The following is a 26,637-nucleotide window of genomic DNA, read 5'->3' as shown; positions in this document are numbered from 1 at the left end:
GCAAAAGGGATTTCTCAATGTTTATGTTCTATTCACCCTGACAACTAAAATAACATACACAGAGATTTTTCATGGTCAATTGAGTTGACCGGTTTCCCTTTATTATCAAGCTCTTTTGTGAGAGATGTGGACATTGGATTGTCTTTATACAACCTTGTGAATTGTCACCTTACTTTAATATATACATTTGACTGACAAAGACGAGCTAGTTAGTACAGTTGGAGACAACTTGACAACGGCAAAAGGAAAATGAGTCCTGTCGGTAAGCTCTTAATAACCAGTACAATTGATGTACACATTTTGCCCTTGTTTTGTGTGGCTAAGTTATACCTGAGGAATGTCTGCTTAGACTAATAAACTGCAAAACAAATTGGGGGTGAAGAAATGCTCTGCGAATGGCAAAATAAATATTTACATGGTGGTTAAGAAACCTCTCCACTTGTCAGGGATGATGGCAGAGTATTCTGGAACCTTAAATGGTCAACTAACCCGTGTACCTTTTCAACCCTTGAGCATGTTGACAACTAACTAAAGTGGTTCCTCCAAGTGACCATGTAAACCATGTACAAGCAATCACCTGTCGTTGCTTAAAGAATTATTATATTGATAGTGCTCTATAAGGTAAAACCTTCCACGCATTATTAAAATATTTTGAAAATGTCTTTCCTCACATTGAAGTGAAGTATTTGAATATTACCCGAGAATTAACCAAGTTTGTTAAATAACTCTGTTGTATGGTTAAGATAACATTTCATAGCACTTCTTGGAAAGACAATGTGACAATATTGGAAATTGACTTTTCTTTCACTAGCAGTGACAAATAAAGCTACCGACTACCTTTTGTGCAAGAAAAGCCTCCTGGAGGTCTATAAAACCTGACAAAGTTGTAAATGTAGTGGGAGACATTGTCAATGGCTGTCAGTCCAGTGTAAGGTTTGTCTCACTAAAAAAGTGCATTAAGATAATGAAGCACCAGAGTTTATTTAAATACAAGTTATTAAACACCTCCAACGTACTGCTCTAAAGCAGCCCTTTCCTCAATACATTGATGTCTACTGAAGGGAAGAATAATCTTCAATCTGTATTTCTCTGTTCAGGGATATGTTTTTATTTTGATACTGTGATTTTACTGTAGGTACATTCAATCTGTCCGGACAACAGTCCTTCGATCTATCACTATGGAGAGGCAACTGAACTTGCGGATGTGCACTATACATAAGCATTACATTACTATTTGTTTGTCAGCCATTTGGTCAAAATGGGAGGTACTCAGTTCAATGCACTTATGTTTGCCAATATTACTAGGGTAGGACGGAAATAAAATCAGACTGTCATATTTCATCTTTTGATTTAAAAATCCCACATTTTGTAAAAATGTTGGTTGCCCTTGTTTTAACCTCCAAAATAGAGGTTAGTGGGAATATCATTGGTTGTCATTCTGTGCATAATCCCAGCTGAAAAAGAACCCCAAGCTATCATTCACAACCTTGATTGAATGAGTCTAACCAAATTTGTTTGCAAACCAAGAATGAGCATCTAAGAGCCTTGGTCACTCATCACATGCCACAAAGTGAGAGAGATATTATTTCTTTGCAGTAAACAGTTGTGTGATGGAGCCAGAATGGTACATACTTCATTGAAATATTTAGATACCCCCCCTATTTACTACTAGAAAGAAATGTTTGTGACAATAAGGGGAGCTCTAGTCTCACAAACCTAAGAGGCATGAAGGCATTTGCCACTCTGATTAAAGTAGTTGAAATATACTGTATTGTGCAACAGAACTTGCTTTGGAACGGACTGCAACAAGTTGTTTTAAAAAGACTGAGCTCAAGAAGGAAGTGTATTGCACCATGAAAAATAGGAGCTGCAAAGACCAATGATGTCCGAAGTGGTAACGAAGATGCGTGGAACATAGGAAAGTAGAAACAAACACTGAGTTTACTTCTGTCATTAAATGATAACTAAAATGTCTTTTTTAAAAGTAGTGTAAAATATCATGTAGTGTATTACTACCTACGTGGACTTAAGATATTTTTAATAACATAATTATCTAATGAATATGATAATAAAATGTATACATTTACCATAATGAAACTAGGATTGTTTCTGTTCCTCCAGCTGAAGGATGGGACGCTGATCTCTGGAATTGTCCCATTGTGCAGCACTTCACAGGCACTGTGTGTATGGCCACTCAGAATTAACCTTGGCTGAAACCACCATATCAACTAGACATCCGGAAAAGAATACAAAAAAAAGACACTCTGTAAACATGTTTTTTCATAATGTTGAACATCAACACCATACAGCAGTGTAAGAAGCAGAACACTTGTGCAGCAGCAGAACGATCCTTCGAAACATTCACTGTCCTTTCCATGTAGCACCTGTTAGTTGTTTCCAGTAATCATCATACATTTCTAGTTCTGTAGCTCACACCAACCATCTGACTTCAAAACTTTCATACTAACACATCTTTTTAGTTTTGGATCATTTCAATTGGGCAGTGATAGTTCACACATTTTTTGATTTTATGGTGTCGGATTGCCTCCATTTTTTTATTCTATTTATTGCAATGATCACAGGGAAAGAGGGTAAGTAACTGTCTTCTGCTACTAATATGAGATACAGCTGCTGTCCTGGAAGTTGCAGGGAAGCATGCAAGCCCACTGCAAAGAGCGATCCTATGAGGGCCAAAAGCACATGGTTGTACAAGAATTGCTGTGTTACCAAGAAGAACTGCTACGTCAATCCTGTAAACACTTGAGGACAGAGGATGGCCAGTTGCCCTGCAATACTAGACAATCCTATGGTTGGTTTTATGTTCAGATCAGTGGACTGTGTTTTTGTGATCTCTTTTAAAGCTGCTTCTTCAGCTGCTATGTTCTGCCACTGATCTATAACTGCTGCTAACAACATGCTTTATTTTTTTGTACTGGTTTTCAGTTGTACTTGTTTGGTAACATTTTATGCTCATCATATTGTTTGTTTTACTATGACAATTATTGTTTGGTACCTTTTTTTGGTAACCTCAGTTGTCTTAAATTAAATCAATTTTCTGGTCATTAACACTACTAAAATCCTCATTAGACTGTAAATAAATTACATAAAAAGGTGCCTACAGTTTTATTTTCTCAGTAGGACAAGTGGCTCATGCATAATAATAAAAAAAGAAAGCCCTTTGTGAAATCCCTGGTGCCACTGGCAGAGGGAGATTTAGTGCAAACAATTGAAGGAGAGGGCAAATCCTTGGTATGAGCCCTCGAACGGATGAAATTAGTGCACTGAGGTGCCACGCTGGAGAGGTTTCTGGTTCAAAGTCCACAAGGACACTCAATTTGTAGAGTCTGTTAGCCCCTAACAGATGAACTATGATAGCTGCTCTGGGTGCCATGAGGAAACAAGTCACCGTAAGTAATATCAGTTACATGTTTTTTTTTAAATAACATTTGGCGAATCAATTGATGTCCTGTCAAAGACGATGCTTTAAAGTGCCCTCCCAGAATTGCAGACAAGAAGTGAGGGTCTTGAGGGAAAATAGGTCCCACAGGTGGCCGGAGCTCAAGCACAATGAACACAGTGTGAGGATCAGAGAGGACAAACTACTGGGAACCGCCACTGCAGGAAACAAGAGACCTCTGCAACATAATGGTTGGTAGCCGACGTTAGCAGAGGAAATGGAAGTGTTTGTTAGATGGGGATTGGGGGGGGGGGAGACATTCTGTCCCAACACTGTAGATAAAAGGGAGTGGTGGTGCTAGGAAAGTGGCTGAGTTCAGCAGGGGTAGAGCTGAGCAAGGCATGTAATTTGGCTTCACTTTTTAAAAGTGTGTGTTTTGCTGTGGAAAAAAGCCATCATTCCATACGGGAGGCTAAAGGTTGTTTAGCTACCTTTCCAATAGTTATACCATGACCGCCAACGTATTTCAAAGTTCATATGATGTTTGTCATCAGTGTATTGGGTTGTCCTAGATCAGCCAGACCATCAGTCAAGCAGTAATGATATACTATGAACTGAAGGTGTCTTGTTCATCCTACACAATGTTGATTGTGGCTGAGAGGTTTATTGCTGGTCCTCATGAATTTCAACATAGGTCAGTAACTTTCATTAAAATTAAATTGTTTTTTATTTTGTGCTTCATGCCAGAGTTGAGCCTCTCAGCACAGGACGGGGTATCAGACCTTTGCTGCTTTGCATTGCCTTGTTTCCAAGACAAATGTGTTGCCCTTAGGCTATCCTCCCAGCCCATCCGGACATGGAAGCCCAGGATAAACATCTCTTACTACAGTTAGCCAACAAGTTCATGGTATCAGAATGGTCAAGCAGGTATTTAGCATCCTCTGTCATGCAGAGTCTAAAGGTTTTCAGGAGGACAGATCAAGAATAGACTTGAACAGCTGCAATTCAGGGTTTGTGGCTTTTAAGTAACTGATGCATATTGGAACAAAATGTAAGGTGCCTGCAGTTGTTAACATGTGCATTGCTATGGTCCACTTTCAGCCTTTCTTGTCACATTCAGAGGCCCAGTTCCTCAAGTATTTTGTATATTTGGGAAGTTTGAATATGGGCAGTATATTTGACCAGAATGTGGCATTTAAAACAGCATCTACTGAATATCTGTTTGTAGAGACTCTCTAATTTGAAAATACTTTATATCCTGAGGCCTTCCCTATTCCTCCCAAAGTTGTGAGATGGTGAAAAAGCCACAGTGATGAGTACAATAAATCCCGTTATTTAATACCAGCATCTTCAGAAAATGTGCCTCTTATTGATCTAGACAGATAATGGGGCAAATTAAGAAAGTCGTGGGATTTCCAATTCCTTCTTAAATATTCTCAAATCAGTTATGCCAGATATAAGATCCCATGGCTTTCTTTTTAAAAGGAATTGTGATGCGCAGTGTCTCAATACAGATGTATCAATATTTCTTCATATTAAAATGTTATTCATTGCTTTCTCAATCATTGTATCTAGTCAATTGGTTCTGGCTGCCTAAGAGCAGAATTGAAAATCTTGTAGTCCAGTGCCTTTTTTGCATATGATTATTTGGTTCTTCTAATCCTAGGATTGTATATAAAGCTTTAGATTGGCTACACTAACTGATTACAGATTGCTTTAGGGAAGGTAAGTGGGAGGGCTGTCAAAAGCTTTAGGAACTAGGTTAGGAGACATTTCGATGCAATCACATCTGACAGTGATGAAGACGGGAATGTTCTGCCAGCCTTTTGCTATTTGGGGCTTTGTCTCATAAAGAGTCAGTTTAACTAATACAAATGACCAGATGTTTAGAGTCATTTCTAGGTAATTGGCAGTTTTGTGGCGTAGTGGAGAATTATAAATAGATTAAATCTAAATCAGAAAAAAAACATTTTGGTTACATCAAGTTGTTAGAACAATTAGTCTTAGAAGTTGGTAGAGATTCTAACTTATTTTTAGATCTGACTGTATTAGTTGTACAACATAGCTATGTTATCAGCATATGAACTTAATCGGTATGATTAACACAGGGGTAATCACATGCTAGCCAGGATGTTGTATTAAAAAAGATTTCATATGTCAAGCAAATTATTACAATAATGGATACCTTTACTGATCAGGATACGTTCTGAACGGTCTCCATTCATGCAAACATTGGATACTGCAACTATTATAGATTGCCTTGATACACGTTATATAGTAGTGACTAGGTGCAATCCTCATAAGTGGGCGCAATAAAAATTCCCAAGCAACTGTTGAATGCTTTAATGATATCCAACTATACAACTGCGATAACAATCCCATCTAAAATACACCCAATACAGGTTCTAGGAATAATCACATTCTCTATCAAACATTGGCCAGGAATTGAAGCAGTGTTGCCATGGAAAGACCAGCTGGCATAAAACAATGGTGCTATCTGTGTTTAAATAAAAAAAAAAGGGGGGGGGCGAAATGTATATGTAAAAGGGAGGGTCTGTTTTTCTCTATAAAAAAAAAGAAGGGGTGTCAGATGCACTTGCATCTTAGGGAATATTTTTATTTTTGTTACCTTATCTTTCATTTTCCTGCTCTGGTTCCATGGTCTTCTTTCTTCCACCTATGCCGCAGCGTCTGGGATTCGTGTCCTGTTCTTTGTGCGAATGTCGTTTCATGAGGGCGGATCCCCACTCTCTCTGCCTGGCGTGCTTAGGCGCCGAACACCGGTGGGACTCCCTCTCTTCCGGGCACGCCAGAGTCGGCTTGTTAGGTAGGAGGAGGTGTTCCAGCGGATTCCTCCTCCACATTTACAGCAGTTCATTGAAGAAAAAGGGAAGCGACCGGTAAGTTTGTTCCTTTTAGAGCACCCCGGCCGGGATACTCCTTCCTGGGGTCTTCTGGGTCCGGGAGGGGCCCAACTGGCTCTTGTACCAGGGATCTCCCTGAGGTGTCCCGAAAGGGATCTAACTGGCACTCTGGAGTTTTCTCCAAGGTTCCCCGCAAAGGGGCTGCCAGGACCGAATCTTCATCCGAGGTTCCCCCTTTGCGGGCTAAAGTTAAGCCCAGTACTTCTGGGACTGTTGTCACCGGGATTGTTCCAGAGGTTTCCAAATCTGGATCCAAGTGTACCAAGTCTCGTCTCGAGGTTCCTGTTAAGGTGACTAAACGTACTGGGGTTACACCCGAGGATCCCAGTGTTTGGGCTATATCTAAGACCAACAAGATTGAGGGGGGCCCCCCTTTGAGGGCTCTGGCTTCTGGGGGTGACCGTGAGCCTTCCCGAACTCAGACATGTGGTCAAACCGATCCTGCTGAGGGGGCAAAGAAGCTGGGTAAGACCATGAGTCTTCGAGTACCGGCTCTGCCAAGGTTCCCTCACTGGGGGCTAATTCATCAGCAGTCTCTAAGGGATCGCAAAAGCACTCTAGATCTGCTAGCACTGGCTCTGCCGAGGTTCCTTGTCACAAGGCTAAAATGGAATAAAGTCCCCTGACACCCCTGTGGTGACCATGGCCTCACTGACACTTATGACGCAGTTCACCTCCGGCGTTAACAAAATGGCGGTCCAATCCCGGCGGTCTACAGTGGCCATTTTGACCACTTCATTAACACCAACGTTCTCAACGGTTGATACCAAGGGGCCTGTTTTCGGGGCATGCTTGGTTTCCGCTGCCAAACAGTCTCGCTCTCTCCTACGTCCGCTCCCTTGGTTTACGTTGATCAAGTTGGTGTAGGCGAGCCTGGGGGGGTATGCCCCTTCAGAGCAGCCTCTACACACTCCAGCGCCTAGGCCTTCTTCTGAGGATGCGTTTTTTGGCAGGTTTCAGACGCTTATGCACTCTGACCCAATGAAGGCATACTTTAAGGATTTATTCAAGGAAATGTATCCTAAGCCACCTGAACTGCCCCCTGCTCCGGCAACCCCGCTGCAGGTCCCGGTAGTGCCACAACCTCCACCACTTCCAGTGAGGCCTCCTCCTCCACTTTTACCTGTGCTAAAGACTCCCGTTGCACAGTCAATCCTGCCCTCAGGCCTGAGGTGCCATGTGCTGCAGATGGAACAAGTGACTTACCTGTAACTGTTGTTCTCCAGCATGGGTCTGGCATGGATTCACATGCTCATGAATATTCCCCGTCGTCAGGCCGGGAATCCTCGGTATAGAAAAAAAAAAAATCAGTTTCATTTCTGATCTGTCTTTCTTAGTAGTAACCAATCACTGGTCTCTGGGTCATACTGCCCCCAGCCAATGACTGCCCTCTCCCTAAGCCCCGCCGCTAGCAGCCATCCTCAGATTTGGTAGCACGTAAAGTGGCAGTATGACCAAGTGAAGAGCCGCAGAGGGGTAGGCGGGAGGGTTCGCATGTGAATCCATGCCAGACCCATGCTGGAGAACAACAGTTACAGGTAAGTAACTTGTTCCTTCTCCAGCATGGGGTCTGGCATGGATTCACATGCTCATGAATAAGAGAATACATAGTACACACATGCACAACCACGGGAGGTGGCAACAAGCTCAACATTAAGCATCTCTTACCTCCTCACCAGGCTCACTTTTAGCGAACAGGTTGCGCAGCACTGCTTGGCCAACCCTGGACTCCTCCCTGGAGTCCCGATCGACGCAGTAGAATCTTGTGAAGGTGTGCGTCGACCTCCACGTCGCAGCCCTGCAGATGTCCAGCAGGGGCACACCAGACAGGAACGCTGTGGTAGCAGCGATCGCTCTGGTCGAATGCGCTCTCGGACGGCCGGGCAGCGGTCGGTTTGCCAACCGGTGACAGTTCATGATGCAGCCGGAGAGCCATCTGCAAATGGAAGTCTTCGAGAGAGCCTTCCCTTGATTCGCAGTCCCAAAGTTCACAAACAGCTGTGATGTCTTCCGAAAACTCTTCGTGCTGTCCACGTAGAACTTCAGCGCTCTAGCTATGTCCTGCGAGTGCAGAGTCCTTTCAGCCGGCGACGAAGGAGACGGGAAGAAAACTGGCAACACCAAGGGTTCATCGAGGTGGAAGTCCGACGGCACCTTGGGCATGAAGGAGGGGTGCGTCCTCAGCACCACCCTCGTATCGTGAAACGTCAAGTATGGCGGCTTGCAAGATAGGGCCTGGATCTCTCCCACTCGTCGTGCGGAGGTGATGGCCACGAGAAACGCTGTCTTCCACGACAGAAACTTCAACAGTGCCGAATGCATAGGCTCAAATGGGGCCCCCATGAGCCTGGTCAGCACCATGTTGAGCTCCCACGCCGGGGCAGGGGCCTTCACCGGCGGGAATGATCGAACAATCCTTTCATAAATTCTTCACCAGTCGATGAGACCACAAGGACGCCCGTCCCATAGTTCTGGTGTATCGTGAGATGGCGGCCAGATGTATCTTGATGGAAGCGTGAGCTAGTCCAGCCTTGGCCAATGACAGTAGGTACGGAAAAACTTGAGGGGCCGTAATCCGCAGAGGGTTTATCTTCTGTACACGGCACCAAACAGAGAACCTCTTCCATTTGTGTCCGTAGCACTTGAGAGTTGAGGACGCCCTGGCCTTTGCAAGAACCTCTCTGCAGTCGGCCGGGATGTCATACCCTCCAAACCCTAGTGCTGCAGGAGCCAGGCCTGATAGTTCAGCGACTCCGGGTTGTGGTGAAAAATGGCGCCTCCTTCTCTGGAGAGAAGATCTGCGTCCGTCGGCAGCTTGACTGGTGTGGACGTTGAAAAGTCCAGAAGGTCCGGGAACCAGATCTGTCTCGGCCACGCCGGTGCGACGAGGATCATCCTGCACCGGGACCTCTTGAGCTGGTTGATGAGCCGGAGCAGCAACGGCAGCGGAGGGAACGCATAAAGAAATCGGCCGTCCCAGGGGAACGAGAAAGCATCGCCCATGCTCCTCAGCTGGGGGAACCTGCTGGTGAACCTCCAGCACTTGGAATTTGTCGCCGTCGCAATGAGATCGATTTGGGGTTTGCCCCATCGTCGGAAGAGTCGATCCACTTGATCCTGGCGTAGTTCCCACTTGTGGCACGAGCGCAGCTCTCTGCTGAGTGAGTTGGCGATTGCTTTTTTTATTCCTGCCAAATGAAAAAGGCACCAGAAACATCCCTTGGGTGACGGCCCAATGCCACAGATCCTGGGCTTCCTTGGATAGGGCAGAGGATCTGGTTCCGCCCTGCTTCCGGATGTAGAACATCGTGGTGGTTTTGTCGGTGAAGATCCTCACCACCTTGCCCTTGAGGGATGGAAGAAAAGACCTGAGGGCCCAGAACACTGCGCGGAGCTCCAAGATGTTGATGTGGAGTGACTTCTCCTCCGGCTGCCAAAAGCCTCTCGCGTGAATATCTCCGGAGTGCGCTCCCCAACCTTCCAGGGAGGCATCCGTCGTCACCGTCACCTGGTGAGCTGGGGTCTGAAAGTCCGTGCCCGCCGACAGATGAGAGCGGGTACCCCACCAGCGGATCGCCTGACGGAACGTCTCGTTGAGAGGGATCCTGTCCTCGAAGCTGCCCGTCGACTGGACCCAGCGGGCGTCGAGGAACTCTTGTAAGGGGCGCATCCGAAGCCTGCAAAGGCGCACCAGATAAATGCAGGAGGACATCATCCCGAGGAGGGACTTGATAGATCTTACCCTGGCCATGTCTGTGGCCAGCAGACGCTGCACCTTGCCCAGAATGGTCCTGGTCCTTTCCTCCGACGGCGAGGCCAGCCACGCCACTGTGTCGAGCTTGGCTCCCAGAAACAGGGCGACTTGCGACGGAACCAGGTGGGATTTTGGAAAGTTGATGGAGAATCCCAGGTCCGTGAGCAGCTGGACGGTCTTTGCAGTGTGCTCCACAGCGAGCTCCCTTGTCCTTGCCCGGATGAGCCAGTCGTCCAGGTAGGGGTAGACGTGGATCCCCTGTAGGTGCAGCTGCGCCACCACCGGTGCGAGGCAATTGGTGAACACCCTGGGTGCCGACTTCAATCCGAACGGGAGGGCCTTTAACTGGTAGTGCCGCCCTTGGACCACGAACCCGAGGAACTTTCGTTGTTTTTTTTAGAATGGGGATGTGCAAGTACGCATCCTCCAAGTCCAACGACGACAGGAAATCGCCCTCCTCCAGCTGTCCCAGCACGTGCTGGAGGGTGACCATCCGGAACTTCTGTGCCTTGATGTACTTGTTCAGTCGTCGCAGGTCCAGGATGGGGCGCCATCCTCCTGTCTTCTTTTTTACGAGGAAGTACCTTGAGTAAACTCCAGAGCCCCGAAGCCTCTTTGGGACGAGCTCGATGGCACCCTTCTTGAGCATCGCCCTTACTTCCAACAGTAGTTGAGGGACGTGATTTTCCTTCCTGGTGGAACGCAAGGGCACTTCTTCTGAAACTCGAGGGTGTGCCCTCGGCCAGGGCGTCCAGCACCCAACTGTCGGTGGAGATGGACTCCCACACGCTGACGAACCTCGCCAGCCGGCCTCCCACCGGGGTGCTTCGGCGGGGGCTCGACCCCACGGTCGGTTCAATCTTGTTTGGAGGCCGCCTTGCCTCCTTGACCTCCGTCGACGGGCACCACCTGACTTGCCGCGTCCCCTGTAGGCTTCCTGGGACGAAGATCTTGCCGCTTGGCGGTACGTGGAGGAGCCACTGCCGGATCCCTTGGAGGCACCTTGTCTGCCTCCGGAGCTCCGAAAGGACGGCCGTCGATGTTGGAGCACTCCCAGTGCCCGGGCAGTCTCTGTGTCTGTCTTGATGGCCTGAAGGGACTCATCAACCTCATTCCCAACAGGTTGTTGCCGTCGAAGGGCATGTCCAAAACCTTGGTTTGTACGTCCTAGCGGAAATCCGTCGCCTTGAGCCATCCTCGTCGTCTCAGGCAAACGCCGTTGCCCAACTGACAGAAACCAGTGTCGGCGATGTCCGTTGCCATCGTAATGGCATGGTCCGAAGCAATCTCACCTTCCTGTAGGATTTCAAGGGCCTCAGCCCTTTTGGCGTCCAGAAGGAAGTCCAACAGAGAGGCGATTTTGAACTACAACTCCCTGTCGTAGCGGGTTACGATAGCCAGGGCGTTGGCCGCCTCGATAGTCGTCGCTGCGGATGAGATGACCCGTCGTCCCATCGTGTCCAGCTTCCTGCCCTTGCCGTCCGGCGGGGAATGTCGAGGCCGATGCCCCCCCAGCTTTCTTCTTTGCCGCCGCTGAGACGACCGAATCCGGGGTAGGTTGCGCCCGAAGGCACAAGGGGGCAGCGTCAGAGACCTAGTACTTCTTCTCGTACCGGTCCCTCTTTGCCGGCGCCGTGGCAGGGTTCTTGAGGGGGGCGAGCGCCTCATCCCAGATGTCATCAAGAAGTGATACGGCGAGGACAATCTTCCTTTTAGCCTTGCGCCGTTGGTAAAGGAACCCTTCCTTCTTCTTCTCTTCTGGGCACAGAATAAAGAGCTTGGATGCCCTGGAAATCATGGCATGAAAGGATCCAATCTCGTCGGGCAGGGACGCCCGAGCAGGGGGCGACGGGGGACACGTCCCGTCGTCGCCTCCATCGTCATCTGTACCTGTCGTAGGTGTCTGTGCCTGTATCATCCCTGTGGGTAGTAGACCGAGGGGAAGGCAGAGCAGGCCGCAGAGGTGGCGTAGGATGTGTCGTCGTCCACTTATGCGGTGGACTTTCCGAAGGTCCCGGCTCTGGTTCCCCCGTCGGGTCTGGCTCAGGTACCCTCCATCGGGGGGAGGGGCAACCTTGTCCTTATCTCCGAGCATAAGGACTGAATCGCTGACAAAATGGCTGCCAGGAGTGTCCTGCGGCACTGGAAACGACGGGCGAGAGGGCTCTTCAGGAACCTCGTCAGCGACACAGTCGCTCTCGTCGTCGCCCTCGTCGAGATTCCTCCCGGTGGGCAGGGCCTCTTCCACGACTTCGATGAGCTCTTCTTCAGAGGTCGTGTCCGTATCCACGATGGCCACCTGCCCCTCCCCCACCTTTTCCAACGAGGATTTCGTGGGGGTCTTCTCAATGGGCCTGAAAGACAACTCCCTCTGCGGTGGCAGGGAGACTCTGGGTCCTGAGGTCACCTCCACTGGCGTAGCCTCCACAGGCTGAGCCAGGGCCGCTGCGACATCCTCAATCGAGGTCTTAGCAGGGTGAATTAAGGTCATCGTCACCTTCTGTACGCCTGGGGCCTTCACCTTGGGGGGAGGGTCCGAGCCTCGCTCCCCCTCTGCCGGAATCCTCGAGATCGTCCGGGGCCTCTCCAGAAGCTTCGCCAGGTTCTCGGACTTCCTCTTACCCGAGCCAGAGCATTGGCTTGTGGTTGATGGCGCCAGGGAGGATGCGCCCTGCCTGGCAGCCAAGGAGCCCGACCGTTCGGCGCTCCCGGTGCCTGCGGACTGGCAGTGTTTGGCCTTTTGTTGGTTCCCCGTCGCTGGGGCGCCCTCACAGGACTTAGAAGACCGCTCGGACTTCTTTTTCTTCTTCTCGCCTGATGGGCTCTTCCCTTCCTGCCAGTTGGCGAGACGTAGGTGGCGATCCTTCATGGTCCGCTCCGACATGTTCCCACAAAACGCACAGTCCTTCTCCGTGTGTGTCTTGTCCTCATGGAGACAGTAGAGGCATAACGAATGCTCGTCCTCCTTGAAAACATTCTGAAGCTGGCATCCAGGGCAGGTCCTGAACAGCTTCCTGGGCGTCGAGGTTCCTTTCTCCTGGGCCATGTCCGGGGTAGGCCTTGGAACTTCTGGAATCCTCCAAAAGCGTAACTCGACGAAATCTTCACCCTTGAGGGGTATAGAAAACTCCGAAATGGATCCCCGTTGATCGGATGTAGAAACGGTGGAGCTTGAGGCTCTATTTAACCGAAAAATGAGAAAAATCTCCTGAAAAAGCGCGAAAACGCAGCAAAAGCTAGAGAGCTACAGCACGAGGACTCCCAACACTTGAACGTGCGGTAAAAATCTGAGGATGGCTGCCAGAGGGCAGTCATTGGCTGGGGGCAGTATGACCCAGAGACCAGTGATTGGTTACTACTAAGAAAGACAGATCAGAAACGAAACTGATTTCTTTTTCTATACCGAGGATTCCCGGCCTGACGACGGAGAATATTCATGATCATGTGAATCCATGCCAGACCCCATGCTGGAGAACTGGTTTCTGTTCCTGCCGCATTGGATGAAGACTAAGCATACCAGGACAGCGACGCCCGCTCTATTAGAGCCTTTCATGACCGGGTGATGGATATGATGGCATTGCTAGACATCCCAATACCAGAGGCTCTGGCTCCACAAGAAGGTGTGCTTTCTGGAGCTTTCACTCTGTCAATGCAGGAGTGCACCGGCCTGTTCCTTCAAAAGGATGTCCTACTGAAGCCTGCAAGGTCTGGGGAAAAACCTCATTCGAGGCAACACCTAAACAAGAAAATTGATGCTCGCTACAAGCTACACACATCTGAAGACATATCCTTGACTGCATACCCACTCCCCTCATTGACAGGGGTGGCAGCAGCTGCGCTCCAGTCTAAACTGTCCTCTACATCCTCCACTGCAGCGTCTCAGACCAATTCGGCTCTTCAGCTGCGTCAAGCTAATACCGATCTCATCCTGGTCGCTGCTAATGTCAAGTTGTGGAAGTAGCTTGCCGAGATTCAGGAATGTATTCCTCCTGACAAGCTTGAAGACTTTAATGGCGGCTTATCTGACACCAGAGTTCTGGCGCAGGACCTGCTGAAGGCTGCGTCCCATCATGTTGACAATTCCGCTCTGGGCCTTATGGTTGGGGTAGACCTCTCCTGTCAAGCGTGGCTGCATGCTACAAAGTTCTCGAAAGAGGATCAGGACAAAGTGCTTGATCTTCCCATCAAAGGTAAGTAACTATTCCACTCCTCCGCTGATGAGGAACTCACCAAAACCAAGGCAAGCATGCAAACTGCCAAGTCATTGGCGGTCCTTGTCAAAACCCCAGCTAGGGCAGCTTATACTCAGAGGTCGGGGTCGCAAACAAGGTCCTTCTCTGGTTTCAGAGGCGTTCAGGACCACCGGGTAGACGCTCCCGCGGGTGGCCCTCGCCGCAAGCAGCAAAGGCAAGGTGTCCGGTTTTTCTCTCGGTCAACAGCCTCCTCTTCAGCAACAGGTGGTCCCCCCGCTGATAAATCATCTAAACAATGTTTTTCATCGGTCGCACAAGACTCCGGTGGGAGGACGAATTTCTTCTCATCTGGAGGCGTGCCAGACCATCACAAAAAACGGATTGGTTTTGCCTGTCGCCCGGGCAGGCTTTTGATAGCCCCTCCCCCACCCTCTCCCTCCTCTTCAACAGACCGCCCTCCCTCTGAGCCGAGGTACAGAAACTTTCGAGACGTGGCGCCTGTTCCCTTGTGGGAGCAAGGGGAGGGCTATTTCTTCTGTCTGTTTACAGTGCCCAAACCCAACCAGGCTGACCTGCACACTATCCTCGACTTCTCCAATTTCAATCTCTTTCTACTCCAAGAGAAATGCATGATGATTACCCCTAGCCAGATAAAGTCCTCTCTCCAGAAGGTTGATTGGCTCAGCATAGTAGAACTTCAGGATGCCTACATGCATATTCTGATCTGGAGCCCGCATCAGAAATATCTGCGGTTCTCTGTGGGAACTGGCTCAGCATAGTAGACCTTCAGGATGCCTACATGCATATTCTGATCTGGAGCCCGCATCAGAAATATCTGCGGTTCTCTGTGGGAACTGGCTCAGCATAGTAGACCTTCAGGATGCCTACATGCATATTCTGATCTGGAGCCCGCATCGGAAATATCTGCAGTTCTCTGTGGGAACGGAACACTTCCAGTATCGAGTACTACAGTTTGGTCTCAGCTCCACATGTCTTTACGAAGATGTCGGTCATCGCAGCTTTCCTCAGACTGCAGGGAGCATATATCCATACTTGGACGATTGGCTCCTGCGCAGTCCTTGCCCACAAGCCGCTAGGGCCAATCTTCAGTCACTCCTTCAGCTCCTGTTCCATCTTAGGCTGTCGGTTAACTGGTAGAAATTGTTGATGACGGTTGCTGAAGACCTGATCATTGTGGGTTTCCGTTAGGATACCGTCCATACCAGAGTGTTCCTGACAGGACGGGATTGCGGACCTTTCAACCACATGCTAGCTCTTCCTGCAGTAGTCCTAGTGGTTCCAGAGACTCCTGGGCCTCGTTGGCTCTACCTCTTGCACGCCTGAAAATGAGGCACACTTAGCTTGCTTTTCGGAGCTGCTGATTCTGGGCTACAGATACATACTCAAAGATGATTCCAGTCCCATCCAGCAGGATGGGGGATCTTCAATGGTGGTCAGACCTCCTTTCAGGAGCCCTGCCCACAAGTAATTATTACTAAAGAATCCTCCCATCTGGGGTGGGGAGCGACACTATCACCTCGAGATGTACGATTTGTGGATGCCCCATGACAGGCGATTCCATATCAATTACCAAAGCTCCTGGCAGTTTTTCTGGCACTCAAGGCTTTCCAACCCTCTATCACCAACAGTGTGTTTGAATTTGCACCAACAATTCCGTAGCAATGTTCTGGTGTACCTAGCTATCCAAATTTGGAATTGGGCTATCCAACACAATGCCTGGCTTGAAACTGTACATATTCCAGGTCACATCAATGTGGCTGTGGACTCCCTCAGCCGCCAATCTGTGGTCAGTTACGAGTGGGGGATGAACACAGATGTTCCCACAAGATCTTCCAGGGATGGGCTTGGAGTGTCCCCTTGGGACAACATGAAGGCTTACGCTTTTCCTCCTTTGCTGCCGATTCATCAGTCACTCTGGAAACTCAGGAGTGCCTCCAACTGCACTCTCCTTTTTATAGCTCCTTGATGGCCAGCCACGTTCTGGTTTTTGGAACTGCAGCACCTGTCGGTGTGCTCCCCAATCAGGTTGCCGCAGATTCCAGACATTCGTCACCAGAGTTCCGATCATTGGCGCAATTCAACCTCTCTGAGGATAACATGCCTATAATTCAAGCGGCATGTAAGCCCTCTACGAGAGCTCAATACAGGAGCAAATGGCTCCAATGTTGTCATTGGAGTCTAGCCAAAGAGCTTGATCCCAGACAGGCTTCTATTGACTGTGTCTTGTCTTTTGTATCTGACCTTGCAGCCTCTGGCATCCAGGTCTTATCATGCAGGACAGGCTTATCTGTCTACAGACAGTTGCACTTTTTCACTGGTGAACCCAGTCATCAAGAAAGTTTTTCAGGTCTTCATCTTTTTCTGCCGGATCGGGCCCTTCATACCAAATGGGATTTGAATGTGGCCCTCACTGCTTTGTCATAAGCCTTTTGAACCTATGGCCACTACCGAGCTCAAGTACCTTTCTTTGAAAGTGTCCTTTTTGATTGCGGTAACATCTGCAAGATGAATAAGTGAATTTCAAGCTCTCTCCGTCGAACATCCGTTCCTGACTTTCCACAAGGATAAGGTTGTGCTCTGCACTCGCCCTTCTTTCCTTCCCAAGGTGGTTTCTGAATTACATTTAAACCAGTCAATATCTTTACCGGTTTTCTTCCCGAATCCGGTCTCCGATACCGAGAGGGCTTTACATAAACTAGATGTTAGACGTGCTCTGAAGTTTTACCTCGACAGAACGAGCGAACTTAGAAGTTCTTCACAACTCTTTGTTACGTTTGGTGACCCAAAAGGGAAACCAGCCTCGAAAGCGTGCATCTCTCGCTTCATATCTTGATGTATTTCGGAGGCCTACAAAACTTCAGCCCCCAAAGGGCACTCATGCACATCTGGTCCGTGACAAAGCGGCTGCTATGTGGGCCTCCCCTTTGGCGTTTTGCAGACATTGTCTTGACCTGACCTGAGCGCTGATGCCCAATTTGGCCAGGCAGTTCTTAAGAATTTGTTCCAATAAGGGAATTTCCATCCACCCTTATTTTCTTTGGTTAGTGCTTGGGAATCTCCCACAAGTATGGAGGAAAGGGGACGAGATGTAGGAGTATGACAAAGTTACTCACTGTAGTGACTATCTTACTCCTTTTCCATAGTCCCCTTTCCTCCATATGCCCACCCGCTGTCCCCTCTAATAAGTATCATCTATTGTTGCTAGATGGTCCTGGGCCTGTCGATAGAAAAAGACTGAAGGGTGATGCATGGGGGGAGCTCAAGATGGCGGGGCTGCAGTCACATGTGGTGGCCCAGCGTAAAAATAAAAGGACAAAAAAGAAAGAATGTTTGATGCTTTAAAAGTGCTCCGGTCCCGTCCCGATGGACGGAATGTCCCACAAGTATGGAGGAAAGGGGACTATGGACTAGGAGTAGGTAGTCACTACTGTGAGTAACTTAGTCCTTACTCTTTACTTACCGTTTGTAAAAGATATAAATAACACCAGCTAATAATGCTTTGCAGACAGCGTTTCTAATGAATTTCTGTGGAATCTTTTTGTTTTACAACTGCAAGAAAATCTCATGCAGCCATGAAACGGAAAGGAGTAGGAAGAAACTGATTTCCCTCTCTTAGCCAGCCTGCAAAACACTTAAAATGCCCTGTAGTGGTAAAACAAGGGTACATACTGATTTACGCCTTTTTTACCCCGTCCATACAGTGGTTTGTTTCTTACAATACATTTTAAAATGTCCCCTCCTCCCCCTGGTCGCTCTGCCTTGCTCTCAAGTTAGAGTCCCTTGGTAGTTATTGACATTTGTGCTGGATATCATCAGGCATGGGAGCGAGAGTTCAGTAAGAACAAGCTTTATGTATTTTCTGTTAAGGTTGCTTGCGGTTTTCAATTGTGAACCTACTCAGCACCTATCTGTAGTATTCAGGGTAAACACCGCCTGGATGTGTTGAATTTAGTGCCTCAAAGATGTATTTTTCTCTAATCTAGAAGCAGCTTGCTAAGGGCAAGTACCACTGTTTCTCCCACCTTTATCTGGGCTACAGAGAGCCTATTGTGTTGGTGTACAAGTCAGTCAAAGGTTTGTAAACACAATAGCATTGATACATTTATTAAAAATATTAAAGCAAAAGATATTTTTTTTTTAGGTATTTTCAGGCATCAGTACCTTTTAATCCTCCTCTAACATTGCGTAAATAGGGGTTGGAAACTCAAGGTGCAAACAAGGTCTTCGGGTTGACCCTAATGTCATCACTGCTTCTTTTACTGTACTTCATCTTTTTTAGTACACAAATGATGAATATGGGTTAGAGTTTCAAACGCCCCCTTGCTGCAAACGGTGCTTCTTGTGTTAAAAAATAAATTAAAAAAATATAAATCGCTCATCCCATTTGTTTGCAGGGCTGTGCATTCTGCCAGATCGATCGGAGTGCCTGTAACATGGCATCACAGTCATCTTTGAATCTAACCATACTGGTCTCGTGGTTCACCCTAGAAGAAAAAAGCCACTTCTTTAAGAAAATGAATAGCTTACTTTTATTGATAAATCACAGAGTTCATACAAAGTTTAGCGCCAACGATTTGCAATTTAAGTTTAATGTGCTTAAGTCACAGTTCTCCTCCAATAACCAGAGGTGTCGGATCATGGGGAATGCTTGATTTTTAATTTTTTATACTTTATTTCGGGCATAAAATCCATGAAAGCCACAATAGCGCAACATTATGAACAACAATGCAACATAAAACAGGCTACAATAAAGGTTATAAGAACATTAAAAGAACAAGTTACTTACCAAACTGGTAACGTTCTTTCGATGGGATGTTCCTCCGACGTATTCCTTATCTTTGATATAATCCATTGCAGCTTGCTGGCCTCGGACATTTTTTCCAGTAGAGGGCGCTGCGTGTCGACGTCCCTCGAGTCTGTGTCCCTCGACAGCCTCCGTATCGGCGCCGACGTCATCATGAGTATAAATAGACTTGTGCAGCGTCCGTTGCTCAGTTCCATTTTAAAGTTTAGATTTGCTTTGCATGAATTGGTTAGCAACCTTGAAGGAGCGCAAGAGGAACATCCCATCGAAAGAACGTTACCAGTTTGGTAAGCAGTAGTATAAAGAGGAGGTGGGAGTAAAAATGAAATGTTTCCCTTTAAAGATGTACAGAATGCAACACAGTTTTTCCAAATTTTGTCTCCTGGCTAGAGTAGGAATCAAGGCTGTAAAATTTGGTAAAGGTGTGTGGGGGTGACCATGTGGCCGCCGCACATATGTCCTTAATTGGAACCCCTCTTTGGAGGGCCGAAGAGGCTGCGATACCCCTGGTTGAATGAGCCCTAACATGTTGAGGGGGCTCTTTTCCTACCAATTTATAGCATTCTATAATATTTAAAATAATCCATCTTGAAATGGTTTGTTTTGTAATTGGCAATCCTAATTTGTGCCCTGCATATCCCTCAAACAATTGGTCTGCTTGTATGATTCTTGCAAGTCTGCTAATGTAAAAGCTTAAGGCACGTCTTGGATCCAGCCTGTGTAATCTCTCTTCCTCTTTCCCTGGATGGGGAGGAGGATAGAACAAGGGTAAAGTTATTTTCTGAGTAATGTGGAATTCAGAGACCACCTTTGGGAGAATATTGGGCTTCACTTGTAAAACAATCTTGTCTTTATGAAAGATTGTATGAGGAGGTTTGCAAGATAGAGCTTGTAATTCGCTCACTCTTCTGGCAGAAGTTAGAGCCACTAGAAAAACTGTTTTAAGAGTGAGAAACCTTAATGAACAGGAATGAAGTGGTTCAAAAGGAGTACCCATCAGAAACTTTAAGACTAGATTAAGGACCTACAATGGGACTTGAAAAGGTTTTGGGGGGTAAACATTAATTAATCCTTTCAGAAATTGGATTACTAAGGATAATTTGAAATACGACGGCTCCTCAGCAGTACACTTAAAGATTGACAGTGCTGCGAGTTAACCCTTGATCGTACCAACTTGGAGACCTGAATTTGCTAAGTAAAGCAAGAAAGAACACCATCGATGTATTACAAGAAAAGGGTTCAATATTCTTTTCTCTACACCAGCTGCAAAATTTGTTCCAACGGCAGCGGTATAAAGTCTTTGTTGCTGGCCTTCTGGCTGAAAGCAACACCTCCATGACGTCATCCGGGAGATCCCAATCCTTTTACTTCAACCTTTCAGAAACCAGGCGTGAAGGGTGAGGGTTCTGATATCCGGATAGAGAACCTGACCTCCCTTCTGTGAGAGAAGATCCTCTCTTTGCGGAAGACAAATCGGAGGACAGATGGACATGTCTAGAAGATCCGGGTACCATGTTCTCCTGGCCCAATCCGGGGCAATTAGGATCATGGGTTTCCGGAATCGTCTCAACCTCCTGATCATTTGAGGAATGACGGGGAATGGAGGAAACGCATATAGCAGTGGATAATCCCAGTCCACTACGAACGCGTCCTCTAGAGCTCCTCTCGACGGAAATTCCCTTGAGCAATACTGATCGCACTTCCTGTTTATGCTGGTGGCGAACAGATCCACTTGAGGGATTCCCCTAAAGGGGCGAAGATCTCTTGAAGGACTTCCTGAGCTAGTTTGCACTCGTGGGAGACTGTGCTCTGCCTGCTCAGAGCGTCCGCCGTCAAGTTCTTCTCTCCAGCTAGGTGAACTGCCGATAGAATTGCCCAAAAACAGAGCTGCATTGCCTCTCTGCACAGTGGTAATGACCCTACACCTCTTCTTTTGTTGAGGTAGTGCATGGCCACTGTGTTGTCCGTCATTATCAGAACATTTTTTCCCTGTACTGATGGCAGAAAAGCTTTCAGCGCTAGTCTGATCGCTCTCAGTTCCAATAGGTTGATGTATAGTCTGGACTGCAGTGGAGACCAACGACCGCTGATGGTCAAGTCGTTGGCATGGGCTCCCCACCCTGTGAGAGAAGCATCCGCGACTACCGTTACCTCTGGCCATGGTTGCCAAAACTGTTCTCCTTTTAAGATATTCTCCCGACAGGCCCACCAATGAAGGTCTCAAGCTACTCTGTCCGGGACTTGTAGGAGATCTGACATTCTTCCTGAGAATTGTGACCACTGGGTCTTTAGCGCCCACTAGAGGGATCTCATTCTCAGGCGAGCCTCTGGCACTAGGAAGATGCAGGATGCCATGAGGCTGCGCAACCTCAAAAAGTCAAAGGTTGGTAGACGTTGGGCATTTTGAAACCTGGTGACCATCTGTAGAATATCTTGAGCCCTCACCTCTGGTGGTATCAACTGTGACTTCTTAAAGTTGAGGGAGAACCCCAGCTTGTGAAGGAAGTGGTAAACATAATCTAGATGGATCTGCGCTTGTTCCGGGGATAGTGCTCTGATCAACCAGTCATCCAGGTAGGGGTAGACGTGAATCCCTTCCCTCCTTAGATTTGCAGCCACAACCGACATTAGCTTGGTAAAGACCCTTGGGGCGGAGGTCAGCCCAAATGGCAGAACTCGAAACTGATAATGAGAGTTGCCAATTGCGAACCTCAGGTATTTCCTGTGTTTGAGATGGATTGACACATGGAAATAAGCATCCTGAAGGTCTAGAGATACCAACCAGTCCTGAAGCTGGAGGGCCTGAAGGATCTGAGAAAGGGTTACCATCTTGAACTTGTCTTTCCTGAGGAATTTGTTCAATTCTCACAAGTCTAAGATGGGTCTCAATCCTCCGTCCTTCTTTGGTACTAGAAAGTAGGGGGAATACCAACCCTTGTTCCTCTCCGCTACAGCTACCGGTTCTATGTCACCTTTCTCTAGCAGGTCTGAAATCTCCTGCATAAGGAGTGGGTCTGGGAGCTTCAAAGAGTTGTTCCTTGGTGGATGACTATGAGGAGTGTGTAGGAAAGGCAAGCAGTAACCTTGGGCAACTGTCTCCAATGCCCAAGCATCTGATGTAATAGCCTGCCATTCTACCAGATGTTGAGTTAACCTGCCCCCTATTGGTGTCTTGTGAGGGGAGACCTCAGAGGGGTTTAGAAGTGGCTGACACAGATGCTGAGGGTAAAGTAGCACCTGCTGATGCAGATTTTGAACCTTTACCCCGTCTACCATGGGTGAATCGTCTCTGACCCATTTGAGCAGGCTGTCCTCTTTTTTTTCCGAATGCAGAGTAAAAACGAAAGGACGTACCCCTCCAAGATGTACCTGAGGGGCGTTTTTGGAGTTTGCCGGATTGCAACCCTAAGGGATTTCGCTGCTGCTTTGGATGTTTGCAATTTCTCCAGGCTGTCATCAGCCTTCTTTCCAAATAGAGAAGTGCCGTCAAAGTGCATATTTAGAAATCTGGCTTGCACATCTGGAGCAAACCCAGACTTCCGTAACCACGCAAACCTGCGGATTGTGGTACTTGCAGCCATGGCCCTGCTGATACTGTCAGCAGAGTCAATGCCTGTTGGAAGGGACTCACACATTGCATCCTTTCCATCCCGGATGATGTTTAAGAATGCTTCCCGTTCTTCCCCTTCTGGGAGACAGTCAGCTGCAGATGAAGCACACTCCCAAAGTGTGTGGCTGAATCTTCCTAGCGTGCAAGTGGCGTTGATAGATTTAAGCGCCATACTACATGCAGAAAAGACTTTTTTTGACATGTCAAATCTTTTCTCATCTCTGTCTTGTGGAATGGTGGAGTATGCTGACTTACTGTTTGATGAAGTCGCTGCCTGCACAACTAAACTCTCTGGGATATTTGCTTAGATATTCAGGATCTGAAGCTGATACTCTGTATTTAGCAGTTTTTTATTTACTGCAGGGATAATTTCAAGAGTTTCCCAATTTGCAGATATTTTTCTTTGCAGAGCAACATGAAAAGGAACAACGGGATCCTCCTGGGGTCCTTTATCGAATATATCAGTAAGGTCATCTTGCTGAAAAAATGTAGGTGTAGTCCACCCCATAAATTCAATTATTCTAGCCATAAGAGCCCTATCTCAGCATGTTCTCTAGGGTCTGGTCTAGCAAACTACTTCTGGAGATGTATCTATACCACTTGTCTCATGGAGAGACTACTGAAGATCTTTTAACCTATTTTCTTCAGAGATTAATTCCTCTGGAAGGGGTATTGTAGTGCTTTGCAAACTGAAGGGTCTCTCATTGTCGGAGTCCTCCCGTTCCTCATATATGGAGGTCAAGGCTCTAAAGTAATCAGACCTAGGATATGGTGTAAACCCAATTTCTAGAGAAGAAGGAGCCAAATGTGTTGTTACTGCCTGAGAAAATGTTGCGGTTGTCGACGTGGACATCGTAGGATTCCACAATCCTGAAAAGGGCATCGAAAACGTTGGAAAAGGCCTCGAACTCGAGAGGATCGGAATCCTGCTCGGCATCATCGAGATAGTCGATGGCACTCTCGACATCATTGTCGGGGCTTTCTCTGCCGCCTGTGACGTAGTGGCAGTTTTAGGCTTGTCCTTCATCGGGGTTGAAGACGGCATCGATGAGACAGATTTATGCGTTGAAGGTTCCTTTGACAAAGGTATCGATGATGCAGATTTGAGAGTCGAAGGAATCTTTGACTGCGTTGATGACAGTCTTATTGCCTTTACTCGAGGGTTCATGACAAAGTGTTCCTAGGATTCCCCCTGTAGAAAGGATGACGACTGATATACTCCATCAGCATTATGCACGCATTCTTTTGGCAAGAAAGAGACCTAAGAGAAGTGCAAGGGAGGATGATTATGAATTAAATGATTATTAGATAGTACAGCACATTTGGGGAATAACGTGGTATCAGCACATGAACGAAGTGGGAAAAATAACTTCTAAGTAGGATTGCTATGTATGTGCACTCCTGCCTTATGCTATGGGTAAGTCTAAGATATTCATAGCTATTGAAATAGATGTCCAAACAGATCATTGCTTAACTCACCTTGCTCTCCATCATGCTAGAGGTCAGTTCCAGGGTCGAATGGCATCCTTAGTATGGGTGACAGAATGGTCAGCCCCAGATCAAGATGATTATGTTCAAGATTTGAAGACAAGGGAAAGAGCACACGCCAGAAATCATGTGATAAAATATGAACAACCTGGTATGAAGGGCGCTGGAATGAGATGGGAAATAAACAGGAAATTCAACTGTCAAGGAAAGACTGATGAAGAAGTTTGAAGCTGCAAGAAAGAGGCCAGATTTGAATCTGGGGAACAGTACTTTCTCCAGATGGATGGGAAGAAGGCATAGTCGTATGCAGGAAGTCTATGAGACGGTGAGGAATCTATTCAAAGTACTTGTGAAATAGAACTCTGCGCCCTATGTCTTGATTTTGGCACTTGGTATATGAGGTTGCATTGACCCAGGTAACAATGGAGTTCTTGATTCCTCTACTCCATTAGGAAGGGGCAATTTCTGAAAAAAGTTACCCTTTGGGTGTACTCATGCGCCCAGTGGTCTGAATATTTCTGAAATAATATTTTCTTCCACACGATATCAATTTTTGAGAAATTTAATGCCCTATGTTGATGACACATGTTTCGACGTCTGCAACGTCTTTCTCAAATCAGGGCTTAAAAAATTAGTATGAAATGTATATTTATGTTTGAACATTCCCAATAAACCAATTGGTTACAAAAATATATACATTTTAGAAAAATTAAATAAAATAGTACCATAGTGGGTTGCAAATAGCACAATCATTACCATATTATTTGGTAAGTAGACAAACGAAATATTGCAATGCCATGTTAGTTGTTAAGCAAAACAAGTATTAGTGCATACATTGTATAATGAACAAAATTAGAAAAAACAACATGGCCATGTTTAAAGGAGGGGTAGAGGGGTAGGAGGTTTGTGGGAAGACAAAGAAAAGAAAGAAAAAGTAGAAAATACAACATTACCATTCATAAGTATAGTACAAAAACTTAGAACCTCTTTATCATAATGGCTTGTTTCCTCTCCATTAAATCCTTACACGATAGTTATTATGGCTTGAAAATCCTCAGTCTTTTCTTCCAGTCATGGGATAATCCATGTCCTATTAATAAATACATTTACACTCTCTGTCAATGAGTCTGTATTTCAACATTAAAAATCAACAATATTGTCATAATTCTCTAAGTGCACGTTCGTTTGTGTTTGAAATGAACATTTTTACTTGGTTGGCTCTTGTGTAGTGTGCCTATGTAATTGGCCTGCGTAATGCGCTTGTTGATATTGAACATTATTGTGTGAGTGTTCTTATTCTCTCTTAACTATGGCTTTGCACAGGCAAAATTATTATTTAACTTTTCTGCCATGGTTTGTCACATTCCGTACGTGGCAGAAGCCTAGTTTATATTTGTTATATACCGCGAGGCTTACTTTCGTCTCGCATGTCTATTTGCTCTCAGTGCGGTGCTTCTGTTCGTTGTTCGCCACTGGGCTTAACTGTGTGTCACATCTCAATGCGTGAGCAGATTCCATGAGGGTCCAAGTGCCTTGTGTTGCTATTCTATTTCTAGGCGTGCTGGTGGGCTAGTATTTTTATACCTGCAAATAACCAGATGGAAGCTTCTACAGACGATCAACACCACCATGAAGGTATTCAATGCTATCAAGGAGGAGCTAAGAGCCATACGCCTGATGACTCTTCAGAACAGATATGTCTTGGATATGATTACAGCTATGGATAGAGGTGTTTGTGCCAAAATCGGAGAATCATGTTGCACATTCATACCATGTCACGACGATGAGAATGTGAGAATAGCACCTTGACAGAGGCCATGACGATGCTGACAAATCTACACGTCAAGATGGAAGACGAAGTAAAGATATTGCAGATGACAGCTGGTTTGCGTCAATCTTCTCATGGGTCCCACAATGGATGGCAAACATTTTCAAGTTCCTGGGAGCCCTGTTGCTGATGATCATGTTTAGGTTCTGTGTGATCAGGATAATAATCACACAATGCAAGAAGACTGCAAAGAACGCAGCGGGAATAAAGATTGTGATTGATGTTGAATCAGGATTCAAACCTAAAGAGCTGACAGATGAAGAAATCAGAGACTACGTAAAGGCCAGCATTCATGCACCTGAGGGAACAAAGTTCCTGTATCCGAGGAACCACAAGAAGTATGTGGGAAGATGGATTTACTGCAGTCCCAATGAACAATGCAGTTTTATGACTTGGAGTGTTGATGAGCATGTGAAATCAGCTGGATGCCTGAAGGGAGTCATAAAAATATGACTCCAAAGAAGCACTTCAGAAGAGGAAGTCTTAATGTGATAAGAGAGTGGTCGATGAATCGCCCAGATGGGGGAGTGTAGAGGAGGAGCCAAATACGCCTACCAGAAGCTCTGCCCCCATGTTGCCTATATGTTGGGAACCGGAAATTGCGGTGCATATGCAATA

At 46.8% G+C, this 26,637-nt stretch overlaps 1 protein-coding gene across 3 annotated transcripts in view; it reads right to left on the bottom strand.

Annotated features, from left to right (window-relative positions):
* MPPE1 (metallophosphoesterase 1) overlaps window positions 1–26,637 on the bottom strand; it is a 699,480-nt gene that overhangs the window by 31,224 nt on the left and 641,619 nt on the right. For all 3 annotated transcript variants that reach the window (XM_069620485.1, XM_069620483.1, XM_069620484.1), the window contains one exon: window positions 2,088–2,228. In XM_069620485.1, the coding sequence (XP_069476586.1) occupies window positions 2,088–2,228 (141 nt within the window). The remainder of the gene's footprint in view (window positions 1–2,087; window positions 2,229–26,637) is intronic.

This window comes from Ambystoma mexicanum, chromosome 5q (assembly GCF_040938575.1).
Source record: "Ambystoma mexicanum isolate Mex_15411 chromosome 5q, UKY_AmexF1_1, whole genome shotgun sequence".
Taxonomy (NCBI): Eukaryota; Metazoa; Chordata; class Amphibia; order Caudata; family Ambystomatidae; genus Ambystoma; species Ambystoma mexicanum.
This window is presented reverse-complemented; position numbering and strand designations above follow the sequence as displayed.